The following is a 15,407-nucleotide window of genomic DNA, read 5'->3' on the forward strand; positions in this document are numbered from 1 at the left end:
AGGTTCTGGGAACAAGCTGGCAAATATAGGTAACATAGGTCTTTTTATTTAAATATCTATACAGAATTATTTTTGCTCTGTTCTGAAACTAAGCAGCAGAATTAAAAGATTTCTGAGGTATACCAAAATTTCTTTCTTTCCTGATAGCAATGACAGACCATAATTACAGCTGAGTAAAATTCCACAGACACTGACTTACCTAGTTTGTTCTTCTTTCAAAATAAACAAAGAAAACTATTTTCTTTACTGAACAGAAAATTAAAACAAGAACCTTCAGCACAAAAAAATCAACAAGCCATTGAAAAGGCTGCAATAGCAGTAGAGGTTTAATACATTTCCCACCCCTTGTTCCTGCTGCTGTGTAATTCCAACACAAATCTGAAAAGATGGATGAATAGATATTTTTAACACTGCCAGGCAACTCCACAGGAGAGATTCCACAAAAGAGATTTACAGGAAAGCCAGGCAGCCAGTGAAACTCTCAGGCATGGTCAACTGCTCTATGGATAGTACACAGGCAACTAATAGTTTCAAAAAACCCAAAACTTTCTACCAACAGTCACTGCTTATTCAAGTTTTTATTACTGTATGAAATTTTTATAGCTATACTCTCAAATTCATAAACTTAGAGTTACCATATTCAATCTTTAAGTAGATTAGGCTTCTTCATATTCTTTTTCTTTACAATAAGTAGAAGAAAAGAAACCTGGAAAAAAATGTTCACCAAATCTAGTGATTGAAATTGAGCAGCTACATCCTTTATGAAATGAAATCCAAGTTCTACTGACAACTGGAGAAATTACAAATCTGTTAAAATTAAATGAAAGTAAAAATGCAAGTGAAATTCCTTGAAAACTTACTAAGGTGTTTTCTCCAGTGGAGCTATTCCAGAGTCGCATCCGATCATCTGTACCAATAGTTAGCAGGTGAAGTCCATCATTTGTATAGCATAAACCATTAACTCTCCCATTGTGAGCAGTGTTTGCTGTCAGGACAAAGAGCTGTCTTAAGTTTCTAGATAAGAGTTACTACTTTATATGCATTTTTACTTCAAGGTGGAGCACTGGAAGTGCTGTTTAAATGGTAACATTCAGCTAGAAATAATTTAAATGTTTGTTTATAAAAGCATCTGGCCAGCTAACAGCCACCAGCAGTGCTCCTCAGGGCGCAGTTCAAGAGCCAGTTGTGCTCAATCTATCATCCAGCTGTTGATGCCCATAGCCTGTCAGTGTTCCAGAGGCATTTGGACAACACCCTCAACAACATGCTGTAGCTTTTGGTCAGCTCTGAAGCAGTTAGGATAAGGTCACTCTGTACTATACTGCAGTACCTAATTTAGACATACTTTTAGGTAGAAGTGTGAACTGCTTTTTAAAGATTTTATTGGATAACAATTACTACCTACTATTGGTTTAGTTCATATACATTTACATAAATTAAAAACCCTATAAAATTGATATTAGATAACTAAAACATCATCTTGAACCTTTCTAACAAAAATAAAGTTGAAAAGAAAGATTATGTGATCAAACAAGTCAACATGCTTTTCAAAGGAATGTATGAAATGACACTAGTTATCTTTGGAGTTACATCAAATTTTGTTTTTCATTAAACAATATTTCTTCTTTTTTGACCAAGTACTAGCTTTCTTTAGAAAATCTTCCTCTCAATAATTTTTTTCATTTCAAACAATTTTATATTTATATAAGGGCTAATCCACAGTATAAATAAGTTCTGCCACTCACAAAAAAGATAACAGAATATTCCTTTTTAGAGGAAAGCCATTTAGAATAGAAACATCACTATTGTTAAGGCAATCCCTCTAAACAAGGTCCCAAACAACAAACACCAACTCTGTAACAGAAGTAACTGAACAAAGCTGAAGGCCTTTGTTATGTACTAAATAACTACTGGATTATCACTACTCCCCTTGCTGGTCTTAGTATTTAAAATATTAATGAAATATAAGAATGACTCTAGTTACATACGAATTACCACCAGTTATATTTTGTATTACCTGTCTCAGAAGATGCTTTGGACTTTTCTCCATTGTACTGATCAAGTGTACTCAGACATCCAGAAGCTCTCCTCACATCCCATAATTTTACTCTACCATCAGCACTAGGAAAAACAGATTTGCTACAATTAAGGAAATTGAGTGCACTACAGTTCAGGAACTGTCTTTGGTCAAAACACTTGGCACTCACCTTGGTCCAGCAACTATTTTGAACCATTCATCATGTGGGCACACTCAAGTCAACAGAATTCCATTAAAAATATTTTAAGGTAGATTTCAGACTTCTATTTACATGTATTAATAACTTTAGCTGGCACACTATGAGGACCTAAGAGTGAATCTTCATCTGTAATACAATAAACTTGTCTCTTTGATTACAATGTAACACCCTTGCATACACAGAGAGCTTGGGAATAAACTTGCTAATTCTTCTGTTGCCTAAACTGTAGCTACAGACTTCAGCATTGTCTGTAATAGTGGTCTGAGAATCTGAACTTTTGATATCACATATCTATTGTATGGTGCAGAAGCTGTCTACAAGCAAACAATTTTTCATTTGCTACAAGACAAACAACAAAAAAAATCACAAACAAACAAACAAAGCAACCCTAAACAACACACTGTTAAAGTATTTTCCAACTTTAATAAGCCCTTCAGAAGCCTGACTTCAGAAACCAAAGGTTTGCAAATCTGGTAACTTCACTAAACTTATAAAACAGCCATTCCACTAAACTAATGAAATAGCTATTCTTCTCTGCAAAAGAAAAAAAAAACGCATGGCATCTAAAAAGCAAGAAATGTCACACTATAAGCAAAAGCTAATATACATAGGAGTTACAGAATAGCCAAGAGGATTTTTTACATTAAAAATGTCTGAACAGAAAACAAAAAAAAGCCCAGGAATATTAACACACAATCCATATTCACTGAATTACAATTGCTTGGAAAGTTACATTAGCTAAGCTACCCAAGTTATTCTTTTTGCAATAGTAAGTGTCATTACTAGAATAGTAATTTGAGCATGACATGTTTTACTTTACTACAACATGGATTAGCAATGCACACACTAATAAACAGTAAGAAGTATCTCCTTAATATTCTACTGTTTTCTTATACCAGTAGTTACAGTTAGTGTTTCAAAACTCTGTACAAACATAGTATAAAATAAGCATAATTTGTTGACAGCTCTTCAGGTTTCATTTTTCTAGGGAAAAGCTATAAAATTACAAACAAGTAAAAGTCAATGAAGAAAATTAACTCCAGAAGTGCATTTGAATTGAAGAAAGTCTGCCTAAAGAATGTATAAAATTTTTCCTGACCAATATTCCAGTGCATTTAACAGTTCAGCAACATCCTTACCTTCCTGTTGCCAAAACATATTCGTGACGTGGGGACCAAGACACTGCCAATACTTCTTGTCTGTGACCTAAGAATTACATGAAAAAGTTTATTATACACACCATTTTGTGTAAATAATTGAAAGTAAAAGCAAATATTTAGTTGTACAGGATTCACCAAGCCAGAATAATAATTTGAATTGTAACATCAATTTAAATTTTGTGAAACTATTATTTTGGAACAGAAATTATTTCTCCTTTTTCCTTGAGAGGGACTGCAGTGAGCAGAAAGTGATGCACACAGTATTTCATATGTATAATTTTTGATAATAAAGATGGTTTTACCTATGCAAAATACATTACAGCTCAGTCACAGCTTTTTGTGCAGCACTGGTATTTTCATACATGAAAGGAATTTTCCATTTATTTTTCTTGAAATACTTTAATAAAGTTAAATTTAAATTGTATCTACCTTACAATTAAAGCTTTACTCATTTTATCCTCTAAGAGTTTTGTCCTGAATTTGAAGTACTTTTTCCCTTAACTATTAAAGTATCAATGAAGTTAGTGAAGGGTGTTGAACACAGGTCCTGCAAGGAACAGCTGAGGGAGCTGGGGGTTTTCAGTCTGAAGAAAAGGAGATTTGAGGGGACCTTACAGCTCTCTAAAACCACCTGAAAAAAGCTGTAGCCTGGTGGGGGTCAGTCTCCCAAGCAACATACAACAGGAGAGGAAGTGGCCTCAAGTTGCACCAGTGGAGATTTTGATTATTAGAAATAATTTCCATACTTTCCAAAGAAAATTCTGGTAGGAACAGGTTGACCAGGGCAGTGGTTGAGCCATTACCCATGGAGATATGCAGAAGATGTATAGACGTGCCACTTAGAGACATAATTCAGTGGTGAATTTGGCAATGCTGGGTTAAGAGCTGGACTCCATGATGTCTCATGCCATAACAGAAACATATTGCTGAAAAATAAACTAAAACATAAAATACATTTCTGCTAACACAGTTTAGAGGTGGTGTGAACCACCTTGTCTCTGGTGCATCTTCTAGTAGGTGCTTTCCCATTACCTGAATTAATCAAAGCACTGTGATGATCAGGATAATAGGAAAAACCTCCAAGATACAGGTACTACAGGATACACCAAGAACGCTCAGAGCAGACAGATTTATTTGGATCCAATAATTAAACTACAGCCATGCATATACCTCCATTTCAGCTGCTAGAGCTAGCCTGTGTGAAAATATTTATACATATGGTCTGATTGACCATATGACACAACTGATTGCTTCAGTTCTACAAAGAATTACTAGATTATGCCTAATCAATAACATATTCTCCTTCCATTTATTCCTCCAATATTGTGCTTGAGGTAACAGGCTATTACAGGTTGCGTACAAAGACACAACAGAGCTTGTGCCTGGAAAGCATTAATTCTTGTGCCAACATTAAGAAGCCCCAGTGAAATCAAACAGGATCTTTAGAGAACAGTTTTTGTCCCTGCCCTGTCTGGAGCTCTTGGTTCTAGGAACAAAACATGATATGCCTGTTGTAGCCAATTCAGTTTGTTGAAGTTTAATGGCCTAATCTCTGCATCACAAAAAGATCACCTAGGCTCCTTTGAGATTTAGCTGGCTAGTGAAGAAATAAAGCTGCATTTGCACATTGCTGTGTCTGAGTTAATGCTTCTCTACAGTAGAAGCATGAAGATTTGCATCATGATTGCCTTCTCTTGAGCATGTGTATATATACTGACACTCCAGAAAGTACACATTAGAAAAGGGCCACCAAAGGCAAATTCTCATTGAGTGCTAAAAATAATGGATTATGGAACAATAAAACCTTACATTTACCTGAACTAGGAAAATGCAAAGGATTTGGTAATATCCTTCTACAGAAAGCTTGTTCTACAGAAATCAGAAACTTCTAAACAAATCCATTCAAATACCTCTATGGGATACTTTCTTAAAAGCAGTGAAATTTTCTTTTTGTTTTGGTTTCTTTTCTGGGGGGTGGTGGGGAGTTTCTCTTGTTTTACTTAGTCTTCTTTTTTAAAGACCAAGTAAAACATCACTTGTTGACCACTCCATAACCCCCCCCAAACCAATGACTACATTTAACCATGTCATAAACAGTAATCAGTATTGATTAGAGTATGAAAATACCCAAACATTGGTAGTAACTGCCCATTGATTAATGTTTGTATTCTGCAATTCATTTAGCTGTAGAAAAACACCCAGAAGAACCTCTTGCCACTGTGTAACTTTCACAACTGGCTACAAATAAATTAGTCATGTTACTGACAAAGAATACATTGTATACAGTGTTTCTTAACAGGACTTGTTTTTACTCAAAGTAGTTATTGTTTAACATTTATGTTTCAGACTAAAAAAGTACCCTGCAGAATGTGAGAACTGGATCCAGACTTCAAGTCACAGAGCTGTACTTTGGGGCTTTTGGTACCAACTGTAACAAGAGAAACAAAGACAGCTAAAAAACCCCCCAGCATCTGAAAGAACAACAAAAAATCTTAGCAATGACAAAAAAAAAAAAAAATAGAAGAAATGCTAGCTGCAGAACTGCTCATTCAGTCAGAGCAATGCTTCTATTAATATGATGCTTCATGCTTAATGATTCTGTTAATAGATTTACATTTTTAGTCCAAACAAATTTACCACGTAACAAACAAAATTTAGAAACTGGAAGTAAACAGCATCGTACTTGGGAAACTTAAAAATACCTCCTCAAACATTTTTTTTGCTGAACATAGTTAAATTGTGCACATGTAAGCAGTACACAGATCTATTTACACAATTTACTATATTTGGATCTAATAACTTTTAAATTATAACTTACATAATAAAAGAATCTAATTACAGCTAAGAATTTTATCAGTAAGGAGAACAGATTGATGGATTATTTCAGAAGAACAGATATAATACCCTCAATAACATCATCCAACTAATGGACAGTGTTTTAATGGACCAGTAAACCTACATCTTATCAAGACTTATTTATGTAAAAATAAGACAGAATAGGGGAAAAAGCCCAATTGAAATATTACTTGCTTATTTTTATAATAATCCTTATCTATATATATCTATCTGTTTCTCAAAAACAGATACATACCTGCTATTAAGCAATGCTTTGTAGCAACTGGAGACATGTGATGGCTATAGACTGTCCCTTCAAAGTGAAATATATCTGCAGGCTGATAATAAAAATATTAATTATAATGCAAGTATATTAACAGAATGTAGATGCTCACCATTATTTTTCAAGTAACAGCTACAAGTAAGAGTAATACAAATATTACTATTTACACAGTAATAATAACTCGCCTGGTTAGAAGCCTAATGACACAAATATCACAGAGTAAGCCTGTTTCCACCAGCAGAACAGCACCAGAGCTCAGAGATGACCCAAAAGACAGACCAAGAAAACTGACAAATGAGAAGCATGAATTGAAATTGTCTTTCAAGAGACGGTCACAAAACTATCTAACTACCTGGAACACTAATTGTTTATGAGAAGATTTAGCAACTGCAAACATAGCTTATATTAAAAAAAAAAAACAAAAACAAACAAAAAAACCCCACACTAAAAAACCCCAAACCAAACAAGTTATAGATTGTTCCCTATTAAGGCCCTAGAATGACAGACCTCTTTTCAAAAAATTATTTCACCATCTGTGAAACAGCAGTCAAATAGTATCAATGTAAATTCTGGATCCCTATGAACATTTATGCATCAATGATATTATGAATCAATGTAAATGTTCATAGGGAACAGGACAAACAGCAGTCATGAATTCACAGTCCAACACAAGTTGTGATGATTACTGAATCAAAGCAACATAAATTCCTAAATAATCTGTTTACCTTAATTATGTCAGTCACACTGGTTAGCATGATTTTAATAGTTTCTCTCATTCTCTACTGATTTTTAGCAATGGTGTTTATAATGCTTATAACAGCAGAAATCTGGACCTGGATCCTGTATGCCAAGACTATCAGTCCTTCAAAAGTGCTGGTTATTAGAAACTGGTTATTAAAAATAAGTAGCTACTGCCATTAGACTCAACAATCTCCAAGAATGAACTGCAGACTAGACCCTGATGGACAAGTTTACCCAGCAAAAATTCAACTAGCTGTATTCTTGTTCACAGCAAAAGCAGAAAGAACTGTCCCAAGGGTTCCAAGCTCTCCCGCAGTTGAAGACATTCAGGTCTTCAGAAATGGGCAGGTACACACCAAGATGTACACAAATGCCTGGACCACCATGCCACCACCCTGCTCCTGCACCCACAGTTCTAACAGGTGGCTGTTATCATCTTCCAGATGCATAGTCCTCTTCACCTGTGTGAGAACTTCAGATACACAATAAGTAACATACACAAAGAAGGTTGCAATCTGTAGAAACTCACTTACTTGTAAAGTGTTTGTATCCCATATTTTCAAGGTTTTATCAAATGAGCTCGATGTAAATATGCCAGTGTCATGAGGATACCACTGGACTGTCTCCACACTGAATTTATGTACATCAGGATGACTCCTAAAATCAATGAAAATATTCCAACTTGTAGTTGTCTTGGTATTTGATGATGAGTTGAAAATGTAAACATTTTTCTTAATTTGTCCTGAGGTTTACAAGAACTGTATTTTTGCTGGCTTGATTTTCATTCAACTAATACTCATTACTTTGAAGAGTCTTCATTTCAAGAAACTACAGATCATTACCTTTTAAAAATATGGTAACTGTAGCATATCTCAAGACACTCATAAATCATAAAAACTGTCTTTTGAAATATTTAAGTTACAATGTTTACAGATCTTATGTTAAATGTGATGGCCTAATGCTACAAACCATTTATGCTTCTTAGAAATGGATTCTCTGAAAAATACAATCACATATACAGTAAAAAAAATTCATTAGTATTAATGAATAATTACAGCTACATAGTTATTGGCAATTCCTTGTCTGACAAAGTCACCAGAGAGCAGCAGGCTACGTTACTGAGAGTCATTTATATTTGCATTCAAAAATCAAAGAGAAAGAACAATAGGAAACTTTCAACTGAACTGTGGATATTTAGAGACTGTAACAGAATTAATAATTAACTGTGGCAGAAACAACAGACAGCAGAGCCAATATAGACAGCTCCAGGATACAGACTCAACTGATTAATATATGTCATTCAAATACCTGGTAAATGACTCATATCTGAGCTGGATGCACATGGATCCAGCTTCAGGGGCCCAAAACCAGCTGCTTGCTTACTCTACCCTCTGCAATGGGATGAGGGAGAGCATACAAATGATGAAGGTGTGAAAAGTTGGAATTGAGATAAATTTAGTAAGTGAAAGGGAACAAATCAAAACAAACCCTATAAATCAAGGAAACCAACAAACAAACAAAACAAATCTCCAGTCAGTGAAGTGATGCAAAAGTAACCCCTTACCATAGGCTTAGACTGCAGCACATTACATTTTACAGTATGGAATATCAGTATGTCTCTGGTCAATGTGGATCAGGTGTTGCAGCTGTTTCCTCATACCCTGAGGAACCGTCCACCCCCTGAAGAGGCAGTGACGAATGGTGAATGGCTTGACACTATCAAGCACTGTTCCGCCCTCACTAAAACATGAGTGTGCTATCAAGACTGGTTACAAGCCCAAAATGTACTACAAACTACCACAAAGAAAATGAACTCCATCCCAGCTAAATGCATGCAGTACTTAAGACAAAACTGCAGCTAGAAAAGGGTTCATGAGATTTCATTATTTTAGCTCTTATCTTTGCATTGTTCTATCAAATGTCCTGGCCTCCACAAGCAGTAACTATTGCAGGGGTATCATTATGCAAACAGAGATGTAGATTTTAAGTATTGCCATGTATAGAAGGGTATGCACCTCTCAGTGTACCTATGCCTGGCCTAAATCTGTCTACAGCAGCACTGCATAACTACCTTTTAAAGGCAGAAGTGGATCATCACAAAGGAGAAAGAAAATCAACACCCTTCACCTCTGAAGGGAATTAAAAGACATCATCTCTATAGGACGCTGAATTCAAAGCAACAGTCTCACACACTGTTGTAAACAAAGTGTAGTGAACTATGCTGAAGGGAGAAAACCATACATACTTACTCTCCTAAACATGAGTGCTGGCATACCTTTAAAATATCCCATCCAACAGTTGTGATTTGTCTTTGAACAGACCTAAATTCTCAACTGAAAGAGGGCCTTCAATTCAAAAGTGCTGAAGTGCCATTTTTAACAACTCAGCCTCAGCCGTCTATCAAACTGCCTCCTCACACTTACAACATTGGTTCCTCCTTAGTCAAGAATATAGGTCAACAGTAAATGTTATTTAACTCAACACAGTCTCTCAAATAAGTTGAACTCTTGATGCTGAATAATGTTCCCACAATCCAATCAGCTCGCTCACTGCTCCTGAAAACCTCTTATGCATGATGGACAGCATGGCTGCATAAACAAACCCTCACTTCCTCCAGGCAAACCAGGAAGGATGTGACTGGTATCCTGGGAACAGGATGGGGAGTTCTAAACAGCAAGACTCTGACTTACTAAGGAACAAAACTAGTCACAATAAATAGTGACTTAAATAAACTGAAACATTCTGATGATCTTTGCTTTTGGAACTAATCAATGGTGTCAGATGGATATATGACTTCAGTGGGAAGGTGTTGATGAAAGACCATCAATTGATCACAGACACACTTAGCATAGCACAAGCCAATGTTTCTTTACCACTGACTTCTATACAAGCTCAGCTGTGGATGCACTGATGACAGCTACAATCACAAGGGAAGGCAAAGAAACTATTACTCATTGAAATTTGAGAGGTAATTTGGGATAATACAAATGAATTTCAAAGAAATTCCAGTTCTGCTGGTACTTAGTCAATTTTACCTATGATCCCATCAGCAGCACAGCAACTGCTTTTGTGTTTACAATACGCAATGCTTCACTGTATGATATATACCCAATCATTGCATTAGGATTAAACCACAACAGAACTATACTCATCCTCTGGAGCATAGAGTATGGGCCTGAAAAGATGGAAATAAATAGACTACTGATGCCAATATGCACATTGCATGAGGGCAACAAGGATAAGTTTGTGAACATAACAACACTAAAACCCGAGGCATTTGTCATGACACTGAGCAAAATATTTCTCATTTTGAGATTCATCTTAATGAAAACTTGGAAACTGTGTATATTAGTAAAGGATGAGCTTTTATGAGACCCTTTTGTGATTTTATATTTGTGGACAACATTGCCATAGACACAAGTAATCACTCTCATATTTGTGCTATAACTTTGCCAACATTATGGAATGCTATTTAAATTATTCAGCTCCTACTGTATCCTATTAAAATACTAGAATCTAATTATACTCTGATTCAAGATTGCAGCCTACTCCCATTGGTATGAACCTCATGCTGCTAAAGAAACTGTTCTACCATGAAGACCTGAGCTGCCTGTTGAAAACAAATGCAAAAAAAATGAACAACAGACTTTGTTTACTGTCCATCATGATATTGAAGAAATAAATCACATGATGGAGTATGTGAATTTGGATGGTCACTAAAAGCTACCAGAATTCTCAACAGAGTCTTCACCCTGTTGTTGCGTTGTCGATGGTAATCTAATAATCACATTGTATGTTAAGGTTTGGATAATTATGAAACAATTAGCCTATTGGCTACCCTCAATAATACCAGATAACCACACACTAGAAATGTATTAGATGATCTGCACTGTATAATAAAGTGTGAAACATTCTTAAATTCTATTTGGATATTGTGACGTTCGAGTGACTAGTCATAGGTGGATTATGTGGGAAGATGGCTGCGGGTGCAATGGGAGGAAACTGAGAAGCTATACTCACATCCTAACAGAAATTATAATGATATGGGAATTAGAGGGTGAAGTGCAGTTGCTTCTTCTGGATGGAATGTGGTCAGCATGACTGAAAGCTATTCCACAAAGACTGCCAATACAAACAGCCTGCAACCTCAAGCACCTGCTAAGGGGGATGAAATGGGGGGTGGAGCCAAGACACCATGGTCAGGCACTGTTGAAATCCCTGCAGGGAGGGGTACTTTTTATCTGATAAACCACACAGCACCTGTCCCCCAAGGGAGACAGAAGATGTCTTTCTGTTGAACCAGCAACTGTGGTGAAATCACTCTCCTTGGATGAACTTGGTTCATTATCATTTAACACAGACCTCCATCCCAAAGTCCAGAATCACAGAACATTCTCAGTTGGAAGGCAGACACAAGGATGATCAAGTCCAACTCTTAAGTGAATGGCCCATATAGGAACCAAATCCACAACCCTGGCATTACTAGCACCATGATCTAAACAACTGAGCTAACCTCAAGTTACCCACCTCCAGGCAAGACTGCCCCTCACTGAGCACTGCACTTCATTGACTGTATCTTTAAGAGCAAAGGGAGAGAATTTTACACCATTTAGTCATAAAGGTGTAATACCTCAAGCTCCAACTAGACATATGGAACAGTATAGAAGTAAGTCAAAAATTGTGAAGTTAGGGAAGATTCCATCGTAACTTCTGGGATCAGTCCACAAAGTGACCTGTCTTCTTCCCCAAAGGAATGCCTGTTAATAATAATCTTACTCTATATGCGTTTTACCAGGGATTAAATCTTGTCTGTATATTGGTCTGAACGTGTTTCTACAGTGAGAAACAATCACTGGCAGGCCTCAAACCTTAAACTGTCACAATTTTCTTTTATTAATAAAGACTGTTATTCCATAGTTTGAGTTAGTCCTTCATGGACACTGGCCTTTACTGGAAGTAGGTAATATACTTGGATAAAGCAGGAAACCCCACTGAGGGGGTCTCTTATGCTGTTGGTGTGTGTCCTTGAACATGTCAGTTGAACCATCCTCTGATCCAGCAGGACTGTTCAGTGAAGGGTCCCTAAAACAGGACGCTGAAGGGCTGGCTGGACACAAAGGTCTCAGCTTTCCCAGGGCAGTGACAGACTAATCCAACACTAGGGGTTGAGGAAACCTTCCCTTTTCACAGGACATCTATAGTTCTGATTTCATCTGAGCTAATAAATCTTTCTGCTCACTTGGGTTGCTAAAAAGCAAAAAAGACACTTTTAAGGAGAGTTAGCCTGAAGCCAGCACTGACAATACGAAGCAAGAGATACTGAGCAACTTTTGAGCTTAGTTTAATGACTTCTGCATTGCTTCTCCAACTCTGAGGCATATCCTAGAATGGCATGTTACTCTGGCACTAAAAGTGCTAAAAGTGAACAAATTTTATGCCTCTATTTTTGAGGGAGGTGTGCTAGTTTTGGCTGGAGTAGAATCAATTTTTTTCACAGTGCCTAGCATGGGAGACGTTTTGGATTTGTGATGAACAGAGTTAGTAACATAGAGATGCTTTTGTTTCTGCTGAGCAGGGTTTACAGGGAGCTAAGGCCTTTTCTGCTTTCATACTGACATGTTGATGAGGGGATTGAGAGTGCCTGGGAGGCTGGGAGGAGACATAGCCAGGACAGGTGACCCCAGCTGACCAAAGAGATATTCCAGAACATGTGACATCAAGCTCAGTATATAAAGCTGAAGGCAACAAGAAAAGAGGAAGAGACACATTTGGAATGATGGCATTTGTCTTCCCAAGCAACCATTATGCATGATGGGGCTCTGCTTTCCTGGAGATGGCTGAAGAAGTGAATTCATTTCTTGGTCTGCTTGTGTTTGCAGCTTTTGCTTTCTCTATAAACCTATCTCAGCCCAGGAGTTTTCCAGATTTTACCCTTCCAGTTCTCGCCCTGATCCCACTGGTAGAGGGGGTGAGCAAGCACCTCTGCAGAATTTAGTTGCCAGCTGGAGTTAAACCATGGCAAGCTAAAAATCTTCAGTACCTGCAGAGCCAGGAAATCAAGCTTGACTCAGAGTGAGCTTACGCCTGGAGAGGCATTTCTACGCAATGTGCAGAAAAATCTAAACCCATGGAACTAATTATCTAGGTTCATTAACTATAAGTGTACAATACCAGACTGTAATCAACTCTGCAAGAGAAAATCAATTATCCCATAATCCACAGGGCTGAGGAATGAACTAACGAACTCTTGAGCAGCTCCGCAGAAATTACCTTTGATCTGGCTAAGCTTAGTAGTGGCTATATGCCGTTCAGCCTAGTTTAATGTCTCAGGATGTACACAGTTCCCAGTTCATTCCATATGAAGTATTTTCACCCATTAATCAAATTATCCCAGCATTTTCTACCAAAGACAAATACAGAATTAATTCTATGGATAACAGGTCACTGTCATTCATTCTTCCTAGACATATTTTGAGTAGTAGAGACTACCTTAAAGATAAGCATTTTATCTAGAAATAGGTACTGTTTGTTTACCCTCAAATGCCATTTTTTTGTCACAGGTCAGCATGAATCATATGAAACCAGATAAAGCTCATTGTGCAGACTCCCAGGAAACAGGAAAAGTTTTATTTTTGTATTTGCAGCAGTGGCCCTCGGGTAAATCACAGTCTACTACCAGGAATTACCTCTTTTGTGGTTCTATACGACTGGATCATCAGCAAGCCCAGTTCAGGATGTATTAGGAAACAGCTTTAAAAGGCCTTTAGCAGGATATTCTTTAAGCAATTTGGATACCAGACCTGTGTTCTGCTGTGCAATCTTGGAACACAGGCAAACTTTCACAAGATATCAGTACTATATGCTTCAAAGAGCTAGACAGAGCATAGGCAAGAGTTTCTGCGGTATAAATTCACTTAAGTCAGTAACTCTGAATAATATTCCTAATATCTGAAGATATATATTAACTGTAGCTAATTAGCTAGTAAGTATTTAAAACATACTAGGAAGCTTCATGAATACTACGAATAAATAATTGTGGCAAGAAACCTACCAGGGTTATTTAAGCAATAACATCACAAGCCTGTCATTTAGAGCAGTGTCACACAAAATCTAATTCTACTAATAAAATTTATACCTTGAGTGGCAAGAAATAAAAGACACATCTATGCAAATTAACACCTACTCAAGAAAGAGATAACCAACTAACCATCCTCCTAAACAGAATCTTCAAGGATGGAGTATTTCTACTGACCTAACTGAAGTTAACAATAGCCTGACTTTAGCACAGATTTGATAGCTTTTTCACTCTGCCTTCTTCACAAGAATTTTGTCAATTTGCTGCATCTGTTTCAGAATTAATTTCAGTTTTGAGATTTGGAGCCTTATAGTCATTATATGTTCTTAGTTACAATTTAAAATAATTTTGTGCAAGAAGCCCAGTCTTCAACACTTGTTCTATTAGCTATGTTCTGTTAGCCTTTTTCTTTCCTATGATCCAAGATATTGTTAAGGCCTTTTATTGTTACAAATCTGTTCTGTTCTTGTATAGCTGACTCATGAAGTCTCTGACTCTTAGATCTCAAATAATTTGTAGACTTGGAAAAATAAGGGGAAAATGCAGATACCAATCTATTATGAATTAGAGTATCTCTTACTGTGAGTCTTAGGTGAAGTTCTAGCCTACTACACAAGCCTATATCCAAATAAAGAAAAAACAGCTTTTGCTAGAAGGCTTAATGTCTATAATGGAAAAATTTGTATTGCCTGCAGGGACAGCCTGACAAATCAATAAAGGTTTAGACTCTTTATAAAGATTACATACAGCACGGTAGTACCCTGTTCTTTAGAAAGACACATCCCATTTTTCAGTAGCACATCTGTCTTCATTCGAACACGTTCTTAAGAAGTTTTGTACAAATCACTTCTGTACCTGCTGTACACCTGATGAACTAAAAATAGCTACTAGTAAAGCTGGAAACAGAGAGAGGGGAAATAAAACAAACAACTGCAAATAGGATTAGATTTTTTTTTCCAAACAGCTGAAAAGGATTATGCAAATAATTGCACAATAATCCTGCTTAAAAGTGCATTTACTCAAGTATATGTATTATTTATATTTGGGGAATACAGGGAATATTTCTACAGCAGTAC

General features: G+C 36.7%; 1 protein-coding gene across 2 annotated transcripts in view; it reads right to left on the minus strand.

The window, feature by feature from the left end:
- The window catches only part of ERCC8 (ERCC excision repair 8, CSA ubiquitin ligase complex subunit), a 30,029-nt gene that overhangs the window by 11,826 nt on the left and 2,796 nt on the right, over positions 1-15,407 (minus strand). Inside the window, exons 4-9 of one of the 2 annotated variants that reach the window (XM_002188371.5) lie at positions 7,790-7,913; positions 6,489-6,570; positions 5,757-5,825; positions 3,377-3,443; positions 2,018-2,121; positions 861-985 (exon numbers count right to left, since the gene is read on the minus strand). In XM_002188371.5, coding sequence (XP_002188407.1) covers positions 861-985; positions 2,018-2,121; positions 3,377-3,443; positions 5,757-5,825; positions 6,489-6,570; positions 7,790-7,913 — 571 coding nt within the window. The remainder of the gene's footprint in view (positions 1-860; positions 986-2,017; positions 2,122-3,376; positions 3,444-5,756; positions 5,826-6,488; positions 6,571-7,789; positions 7,914-15,407) is intronic. The other variant, XM_012577654.5, reaches the window with a different exon arrangement.

Source organism: Taeniopygia guttata, chromosome Z, assembly GCF_048771995.1.
Source record: "Taeniopygia guttata chromosome Z, bTaeGut7.mat, whole genome shotgun sequence".
Classification (NCBI taxonomy): domain Eukaryota; kingdom Metazoa; phylum Chordata; class Aves; order Passeriformes; family Estrildidae; genus Taeniopygia; species Taeniopygia guttata.